Source organism: Procambarus clarkii, chromosome 30, assembly GCF_040958095.1.
Source record: "Procambarus clarkii isolate CNS0578487 chromosome 30, FALCON_Pclarkii_2.0, whole genome shotgun sequence".
Lineage (NCBI taxonomy): Eukaryota > Metazoa > Arthropoda > Malacostraca > Decapoda > Cambaridae > Procambarus > Procambarus clarkii.
In genome coordinates this window covers 8,991,872-9,002,624 of record NC_091179.1, presented here as the reverse complement: position 1 = coordinate 9,002,624, position 10,753 = coordinate 8,991,872, and the positions used below count along the sequence as shown (strand labels likewise).

General features: G+C 53.2%; 1 protein-coding gene across 1 annotated transcript in view; it reads left to right on the top strand.

Annotated features, from left to right (window-relative positions):
* Nucleotides 1-952: 952 nt before the first annotated feature.
* Nucleotides 953-10,753, top strand: part of LOC138369890 (nascent polypeptide-associated complex subunit alpha, muscle-specific form-like) — a 44,530-nt gene continuing 34,729 nt past the window's right edge. Inside the window, exons 1-2 of the mRNA XM_069333636.1 lie at nt 953-1,422; nt 5,519-7,021. Of these exons, the coding sequence (XP_069189737.1) occupies nt 953-1,422; nt 5,519-7,021 (1,973 nt within the window). The remainder of the gene's footprint in view (nt 1,423-5,518; nt 7,022-10,753) is intronic.

The window sequence follows — 10,753 nt, the reverse complement described above, 5'->3', positions numbered from 1 at the left end:
TGTTCCGGGTGTGTGGACCACGATGTTCCGGGTGTGTGGACCACGATGTTCCGGGTGTGTGGACCACGATGTTCCGGGTGTGTGGACCACGATGTTCCGGGTGTGTGGACTACGATGTTCCGGGTGTGTGGACTACGATGTTCCGGGTGTGTGGACCACGATGTTCCGGGTGTGTGGACCACGATGTTCCGGGTGTGTGGACCACGATGTTCCGGGTGTGTGGACCACGATGTTCCGGGTGTGTGGACCACGATGTTCCGGGTGTGTGGACCACGATGTTCCGGGTGTGTGGACCACGATGTTCCGGGTGTGGACCACGATGTTCCGGGTGTGTGGACTACGATGTCCGGGTGTGTGGACCACGATGTTCCGGGTGTGTGGACCACGATGTTCCGGGTGTGTGGACCACGATGTTCCGGGTGTGTGGACCACGATGTTCCGGGTGTGTGGACCACGATGTTCCGGGTGTGTGGACTACGATGTCCGGGTGTGTGGACCACGATGTTCCGGGTGTGGACCACGATGTTCCGGGTGTGTGGACTACGATGTTCCGGGTGTGTGGACCACGATGTTCCGGGTGTGTGGACCACGATGTTCCGGGTGTGTGGACCACGATGTTCCGGGTGTGTGGACCACGATGTTCCGGGTGTGTGGACCACGATGTTCCGGGTGTGTGGACCACGATGTTCCGGGTGTGTGGACCACGATGTTCCGGGTGTGTGGACTACGATGTCCGGGTGTGTGGACCACGATGTTCCGGGTGTGGACCACGATGTTCCGGGTGTGTGGACTACGATGTCCGGGTGTGTGGACCACGATGTTCCGGGTGTGTGGACTACGATGTTCCGGGTGTGTGGACTACGATGTCCGGGTGTGTGGACCACGATGTTCCGGGTGTGTGGACCACGATGTTCCGGGTGTGGACCACGATGTTCCGGGTGTGTGGACTACGATGTCCGGGTGTGTGGACTACGATGTTCCGGGTGTGGACTACGATGTTCCGGGTGTGTGGACCACGATGTTCCGGGTGTGTGGACTACGATGTTCCGGGTGTGGACTACGATGTTCCGGGTGTGTGGACTACGATGTTCCGGGTGTGGACTACGATGTTCCGGGTGTGGACTACGATGTTCCGAGTGTGTGGACCACGATGTTCCGGGTGTGTGGACTACGATGTTCCGGGTGTGGACTACGATGTTCCGGGTGTGGACTACGATGTTCCGGGTGTGTGGACCACGATGTTCCGGGTGTGTGGACTACGATGTTCCGGGTGTGGACTACGATGTTCCGGGTGTGGACTACGATGTTCCGGGTGTGTGGACCACGATGTTCCGGGTGTGTGGACTACGATGTTCCGGGTGTGGACTACGATGTTCCGGGTGTGGACTACGATGTTCCGGGTGTGTGGACTACGATGTCCGGGTGAATTTTTCTTCGGAAATTTAGATTTTTTGTTGGGTAAATGACCACGTTAACACACACACACACACACACACACACACACACACACACACACACACACACACACACACACACACACACACACAAGTGCGAAAGTTGGAGATGCAGGCTGGAGTGAGAGGGAAGGTACTCCGGTGGATAGAGGAATACCTAAGCAACAGGAGACAACGAGTCTGTGTGAGGGGTGAGGTCTCAGATTGGCGAGACGTCACAAGTGGAGTCCCGCAGGGGTCAGTCCTTCGACCTATACTGTTTCTGGTATATGTAAATGATCTCCCAGAGGGTATAGATTCGTTCCTCTCAATGTTTGCCGACGATGCAAAAATTATGAGGAGGATTGAAACAGAGGATGATAGTAGGAGGCTACAAGATGACCTGGATAGACTGAGTGAATGGTCCAACAAATGGCTGTTGAAGTTCAACCCGAGTAAATGCAAAGTAATGAAACTAGGCAGTGGAAACAGGAGGCCAGGCACAGGATACAGAATAGGAGATGAAGTACTTAATGAAACAGACAGAGAGAAAGATCTAGGAGTTGATATCACACCAAACCTGTCTCCTGAAGCCCACATAAAGAGAATAACGTCTGCGGCATATGCGAGGCTGGCTAACATCAGAACGGCGTTCAGGAACCTGTGTAAGGAATCATTCAGAATCTTGTACACCACATATGTAAGACCAATCCTGGAGTATGCGGCCCCAGCATGGAGCCCGTACCTTGTCAAGCACAAGACGAAGCTGGAAAAAGTCCAAAGGTATGCTACTAGACTAGTCCCAGAACTAAGAGGCATGAGTTATGAGGAAAGGCTGCGGGAAATGCACCTTACGACACTGGAAGACAGAAGAGTAAGGGGGGACATGATCACAACCTACAAAATCCTCAGGGGAATCGACCGCGTAAACAAGGATGAACTATTCAACACTGGTGGGACGCGAACAAGGGGACACAGGTGGAAGCTGAGTACCCAAATGAGCCACAGAGACGTTAGAAAGAACTTTTTCAGTGTCAGAGTAGTTAGTAAATGGAATGCATTAGGAAGTGATGTGGTGGAGGCTGACTCCATACACAGTTTCAAATGTAGATATGATAGAGCCCAATAGGCTCAGGAATCTGTACACCAGTTGATTGACGGTTGAGAGGCGGGACCAAAGAGCCAGAGCTCAACCCCCGCAAGCACAATTAGGTGAGTACAATTAGGTGAGTACACACACGACTACAAGATTCAACGATCTTTGTGAGAGCTTCTTACGGGGCTATTCATGCCCGTGCCACCTCTTGGGAGGCTAAACCTCCACCAATCATCAAGTGAGTGATGGAGAACACACGAGAGCATCACACGAGACCCCGCGAGAGGTGGAGGCTGACGTGAACACGAACAAGAACACCGGCCCTGGAATGTGGCTTAGATTGCCTCTCAAGTGGCTTCTTAAGAGAGCGTCTCAGATCGGGGTTAAGGTACTCCACCCAGGGAGACCGTCCTGGCAGGGGTCAGAGGTCAGTCTGCCGTTAGGTACGGCTTGCACTTGGAGAGACAAGATGTTTAATAACCGTTGGACCGGATTAAGATTCTAAGGCGATCAGATATACGTAAACTTCCGCTGAAGATGTGTCCAATCACTTGGACTGGTCGGTAGAGCGACGGTTTCGCTTCATGCAGGTCGGCGTTCAATCCTCGACCGTCCAAGTGGTTAGGCACCATTTCTTTCCTGTCCCATCCCAAATCCTTATCCTGACCCCTTCCCAGTGCTGTATAGTCGTAATCTGTAGTCTCCGTGGTGTAGTGGTAAGACACTCGCCTGGCGTTCCGCGAGCGCTATGTCATGGGATCGTATCCTGGCCGGGGAGGATTTACTGGGCGCAATTCCTTAACTGTAGCCTCTGTTTAACGTAACAGTAAAATGCGTACTTGGTTGCAACAACGATTCTTCGCGGCAGGGGATCGTATTCCAGGAACCTGCCCGAAACGCTACGCGTATTAGTGGCTGTACAAGAATGTAACAACTCTTGTATACATCTCAAAAAAAAAAAAAAAAAAAAAAAAAAAAATGGCTTGGCGCTTTCCCCAGATAGTTCCTTCCTTCCGCTGAAGACGAAATTGTAGTTAAATCGTCTCCCAGACAGTCGACAACACCGCGGTCCTTAAACAGTTGGAAGACCGTTGAAGGAACACCAGAATACTTAGTGGAATATCAAGGGGAGAGCCGGGAGCTCCAACGACCCGGCCCCCACCTTGATAGACAGTATCTTCCTCACTGGCGCGAATAGATTTGCTGCCAAGAAAGTAGGAATAGTCCCATCGTACACAAGACGGTTCGACCCAAAGTTTGTTTTCCCGAGTGTTAAAATTACACACATCGTTTGGTAAAGCATGTCTATGATATCTTGTGCAGGCGATGAGTCACAATAACGTGGCTGAAGAATGTTGACCAGACCACACACTAGAAGGTGAAGGGACGACGACGTTTGGGTCCGTCCTGGACCATTCTCAAGTCGATTGTCACAATCGACTTGATTGGTCAACAATCTATGATATCTTAGCTCATGTTGGCTTCGATTAGGTTGGATTGGGTTGGGTTAGATAGGTTTTAAAATTTGTTGGGGAAGCCGTCTTGCATACGACGTGGCTCGTATCTCAAGTCTTCCCGTTCGACCCCAAGATGGCATTTAGATATTGTCATGTCACATCCGCACCTCCAACCCTGCTACCAGTTCGCTCTCCCTGATAAATGTATATATTTATGAACAAATCCACAAGGGCCGTACGAGGATTCGAGCCTGCGTCCGGGAGCATCCCAGACACTGCCTTAATCGACTGGTTCGAATCCTCGTACGGCCCTTGTGGATTTGTTCATTTGATGCATCACGTTAGTGTGATCTCTGTATGTGTGTGTATATATTTATCTCTCAGAATGTTCGGTAATACGTTTATTGCTTGTGATGTGTGTATATGTATGTATTAACACGATGTACTGAACGGGGTGAGAATAGCTTGAGCTACCTCATCCCTTTGTGTGTATTTTACCTCAATAAACTTATTTCAATTTCCTGACAGGGTTATTAACTGTGAACTGCATATACTCTCACTCGAGTGGCACCCCCCCCCCCCCCAGGGTGGTGATGTGGACAACTGTGCCACCCTTAAGGTCACCCTTGAAGGCATTATGAGACCAACACCTGACAAAACTCGAAGCAGTTGTCTTAATTTAGAAACGGAAATTCTACTGCAACGTAGCGAGAAGGGCACGCGAGGAGGCCCTGCACACACACACACACACACTCTGCACGCACGCACGCACGCGCGCACGCACGCACGCACGCACGCACGCACGCGCACGCACACGCGCACGCACACACACACACACACGCGCGCGCACACACACACACACACACACACACACACACACACACACACACACACACACACACACACACACGTCACTAAACCACCTTCCCCCCTTGCCATGTGGGGACCTGGGCTGGAGGTGGCTGGCTCGCTACCTTCCTGGCCTCTGCCACACTTTCATTACACTCACTTTATAGTGTTTTTGCCACAAACGTACGCACGCACGGACACGCACGCGCTGGCCCGCCCCACAGTATGAGCGAGCGTTCGGGTAGTTGTCAAGGAGGATGACAAGGCGGTGCAAGATACCACGCGAGGTCAACACCTACACGGAAACACCACCACCACACATGTTCCAGGGAGCCTTATTAACCTTTAAGGAACCCAAGTCAACACCTGTCTACCCGAAGGTCTAATGCTTCCACTACTTCTACGTGGACAAACATCACAGGGGCGCCAAAGCAGAAATCATGGGCCAGATTCACGAAGCAGTTGCACAACTAGGTACGAACCTGTACATCTTTTCTCAATCTTTGGCGGCTTTATTTATAATTATTAAACAGTTAATGAGCTCCGAAGCACCAGGAGGCTGTTTATAACAATAACAACAGTTGAATGGGAAGTTTTCATGCTTGTAAACTGTTTAATAAATGTAGCCAAAGCCGTCAAAGATTGAGGAAAGACGTACACGTTCGTAAGTGCTTGCGTAACAGCTTCGTGAATCTGGCCCCGGGTGTTGAAGACAAGGACCGGGGGCGCCCCAAGACAAGGACCGGGGACGCCCCAAGGCAAGGACCGGGGACGCCCCAAGACAAGGACCGGGGACGCCCCAAGACAAGGACCGGGGTCGCCCCAAGACAAGGACCGGGGACGCCCCAAGACAAGGACCGGGGACGCCCCAAGACAAGGACCGGGGGCGCCCCAAGACAAGGACCGGGGGCACCCCAAGACAAGGACCGGGGACGCCCCAAGACAAGGACCGGGGACGCCCCAAGACAAGGACCGGGGGCGCCCCAAGACAAGGACCGGGGGCGCCCCAAGACAAGGACCGGGGACGCCCCAAGACAAGGACCGGGGACGCCCCAAGACAAGGACCGGGGACGCCCCAAGACAAGGACCGGGGACGCCCCAAGACAAGGACCGGGGGCACCCCAAGGCAAGGAGCGGGGACGCCCCGAGACAAGGACCGGGGACGCCCCGAGGCAAGGACCGGGGACGCCCCGAGGCGAGGACCGGGGACGCCCCGAGACGAGGACCGGGGACGCCCCGAGACGAGGACCGGGGACGCCCGGAGACGAGGACCGGGGGCGCCCCAAGACAAGGACCGGGGACGCCCCTAGACAAGGACCGGGGGCGCCCCGAGACAAGGACCGGGGACGCCCCGAGACAAGGACCGGGGACGCCCGGAGACGAGGACCGGGGGCGCCCCAAGACAAGGACCGGGGACGCCCCAAGACAAGGACCGGGGACGCCCCAAGACAAGGACCGGGGGCGCCCCAAGACAAGGACCGGGGGCGCCCCAAGACAAGGACCGGGGACGCCCCAAGACAAGGACCGGGGACGCCCCTAGACAAGGACCGGGGACGCCCCAAGACAAGGACCGGGGACGCCCCCAAGACAAGGACCGGGGACGCCCCCAAGACAAGGACCGGGGACGCCCCCAAGACAAGGACCGGGGACGCCCCCAAGACAAGGACCGGGGACGCCCCCAAGACAAGGACCGGGGACGCCCCCAAGACAAGGACCGGGGACGCCCCCAAGACAAGGACCGGGGACGCCCCCAAGACAAGGACCGGGGACGCCCCAAGACAAGGACCGGGGACGCCCCCAAGACAAGGACCGGGGACGCCCCCAAGACAAGGACCGGGGACGCCCCAAGACAAGGACCGGGGACGCCCCCAAGACAAGGACCGGGGACGCCCCCAAGACAAAGACCGGGGACGCCCCCAAGACAAAGACCGGGGACGCCCCCAAGACAAGGACCGGGGACGCCCCCAAGACAAGGACCGGGGACGCCCCAAGACAAGGACCGGGGACGCCCCCAAGACAAGGACCGGGGACGCCCCCAAGACAAGGACCGGGGACACCCCAAGACAAGGACCGGGGACACCCCAAGACAAGGACCGGGGACGCCCCAAGACAAGGACCGGGGACGCCCCGAGACAAGGACCGGGCCCGCCCCAAGACAATGATCAGGCGCCCCTCACATGTCTAACGTGAGTGACGGTAAATTAATTAGAACCACGTTTGAGTCAAATCTCAACCCCAGATACAAGAGACAAACCACAGCCTCATTAACTCAAGTATATTTATTGAGACAAGAAAGAAATACATCTCAAAGGGATAAGAGTAGCTTAGGTTATTTCTACCCCCCCAAACTCGTTAAGTCTTTTGTGGACTAAATTAGCACGAAAACTCCTTCCGAAGAACAAACTCAAGACACTATAACATGTGAAAAAGGTAAGGTTATTGTGGGAAGGGAGGGATCCATCATCAGGGGACAGTGCCAAAGCCAATACTACTAAAAAGCACTTGGAAGGAGTCAGGATAAGGATTTGGGATGGGACGGGGGGAAAGGAATGGTACCCAACCACTTGTGGACGGTCGAGGATTGAACGCCGACCTGCATGAAGCGAGACCGTCGCTCTACAGTCCAGCCTAAAGCGGTTGGGTGTAATTATGGGCACAAAACACTAAGCCAGTACCACTCTACAGCACCTGGAAGCTATACGAGGACAAGGAGATGGGATGGGATGGGACGGAGGGAAGGAATGGTGCCCAACAGCTTGGACCAACCGGGATCGAACGTCGACCGGCAACAAACGAAGCTATCGCCGTACCGACCAGCCCAAGTGGTTGCGTGCACAAACCAATAAAGTTTCCTACAAGAGAGGATGATGTTCAACGATGAGTCAATTTGAACTTGTTCAGTACGGGGAAAGCCAAGACCCCTCACACAGGCCAAGACCCCTCACACAGGCCAAGACCCCTCACACGGGCCAAGACCTCCTCACACGGGCCAAGACCCCCCTCACACGGGCCAAGACCCCCTCACACGGGCCAAGACCCCCTCACACGGGCCAAGACCCCTCACACGGGCCAAGACCCCTCACACGGGCCAAGACCTCCTCACACGGGCCAAGACCTCCTCACACGGGCCAAGACCCCCCTCACACGGGCCAAGACCCCCCTCACACGGGCCAAGACCCCCCTCACACGGGCCAAGACCCCCCTCACACGGGCCAAGACCCCCTCACACGGGCCAAGATCCCTCACACGGGCCAGGACCCCTCACACACGGGCCAAGAGTCAACACAGCCACTTCCTGTAAAATAACAGAATAAAACTGGAGAATAATGTCAATTATTTGACATTGTTCAAGAATTGATTGTTGCATGGGTAACCCTCAGGGTAAGGGTACTGCTCTACTGCTCACACACATGCCGGAATATCAAAAGGAGAGAAGGAATGATTCACAACCACTTGGAGTTTCGGGGAATCGAACGCCGCCCAGACACCAAGCGAGGTCGACGCTCTGTCCACCAGTCCAGGTGGTTCAGTTATATCTAAGAAAGTAAATCAACGTCTGGAATCGCCTCAAAGCGTTCTGAATGTTCTCTTTGGACACGAAGACGATATAGCAGACTTTAAGACCAGAAGTAAGACCCTTAATTTCCACAAGAAGTCTTGAACACAAGTGTAACACCTCTGACAGTCTCTAACACGACCATCAAACTCTCTCTGTTAGTTGTCACTCACATGAATGTCTTACTTCTTACTAGAGTTGCTCTGTATTATAATGTTACCCGTACTGGCGAGACACTTCCTTAGTTACTCTCTTAGAATTTACTCTCATGCTGAACACACACACACACACACACACACACACACACACACACACACACACACACACACACACACACACACACACACACACACACACACACACACACGGTATCGATTCGGAAAGAAAACTGAATACCCATAAGAGTGTGGAGCAGACACAGACAGACAAGGAGTGAGGGTGAGGCAGAATAATGTCGACACAGCCATCACCAGCTGCCAGTATCACCGTATTTATCACCCAGGTATAAAAGCTTTTCCAACATTTACACTAAAACTGTGGAGGGTGTAAGATTGGCTGTGGGGGGTGTGACACGAGGGGTGACAGCGTGACACCAGAGGGGGGGGGACAGCGTGACACCAGAGGGGGAGGGGGACAGCGTGACACCAGAGGGGGGAGGGGACAGCGTGACACCAGACATAACAAACCACCACTATAACTTGTCCCATTAAGTACTAATATGACTTGACACAAATGTGAACTGCTTATTTAACATATTGAGAGCTGGGAAGAAATACAGCTGAAAGAAAATCACAATAATTGTTCTGGAAAAAAACCCACAAATACACAATCGAGCTACAACCTGTGTGATTTCTGGTGTTGTGGACTCTAGTAACAGCTGTTGCCAATGTTGTTGTTGTTGTTTAAGATTCAGCTACTGGGAACAAAGTTCCAAGTAGTACGGGCTATGGTGAGCCCGTAGTGGAATTCCCAGGCACAGGTCCCATTACCCATCCAACTTCCCCCATTATTTGGTGTACATCCACCTTGATAAGATCCTTTGATCTATTACCACCAATCACCACCACCACCTATACGCCGTCATCACCAACCAGCAACACCACAACCACCACCAACCACTACGACCACCAACCACCACTACCATCACCTGCACCATCACCAGCAGCACACAATACAACAAAGCCGCCCCGCTGAGTAATATGTATTAATATGTAACCCCATCTGCGGCATCTTGCACAAAACCTGGCCAGGCATGAATCATCTCACATGGAAGGGGGAAGAAGGGGCAGAGAGAGAGAGGAGAGAGAAAGAGGAGAGAGACAGAGGAGAGAGACAGAGGAGAGAGACAGAGGAGAGAGACAGAGGAGAGAGACAGAGGAGAGAGACAGAGGAGAGAGACAGAGGAGAGAGACAGAGGAGAGAGACAGAGGAGAGAGACAGAGGAGAGAGACAGAGGAGAGAGACAGAGGAGAGAGACAGAGGAGAGAGACAGAGGAGAGAGACAGAGGAGAGAGACAGAGGAGAGAGACAGAGGAGAGAGACAGAGGAGAGAGACAGAGGAGAGAGAAAGAGGAGAGAGAGAGAGGAGAGAGAAAGAGGAGAGAGAAAGAGGAGAGAGAAAGAGGAGAGAGAGAGGAGAGAAAGAGAGAGAGAAAGAGAGAAACCCTAGAGCTACCAGCTTCCATTTCCAGCGCCTCAGCGTGGCGATACAGAAGGGGAAATGCACCCTGTATTCAGGGTTCCTGCCCGCCATCTGAGGAGCTGGAGGGCCCGCAGTAGGTTTGACACCTACTGCGGGCCCTTACAACTTGTACAGCCTCCTGGGGCTTCTGTGGCAGCTGTACCCGCCAGCCACCGGTCCCAGGCACCAGCTGAATGGCCGCCGTCTCTAAGATGTGTACTGTAAACATTTCAATTCTAGCACAGATATATATATATATATATATATATATATATATATATATATATATATATATATATATTCAAGTGAGCATGCGTACACAAACACTAGAGAGAACATAGCTACAACTCTCCCCTTTCAACACACACACACACACACACACACACACACACACACACACACACACACACACACACACACACACATTCAATGGAATGCACTAGGAAGTGATGTGGTGGAGGTAGACTCCATATTCAGTTTCAAGTATACATATGATAAGAGCCCCCAATAGGCTCAGGAACGTGTACATTAGTTGATTGACAGTTGAGAGGCGGGACCAAAGAGCCAGAGCTCAACCCCCCGCAAGCACAACTAGGTGAGTACAACTATTACACACGCATACACTATTAGCTCGATTCTGTAACACAAATAGCTAACACACACACACTTTCCACCATCCTC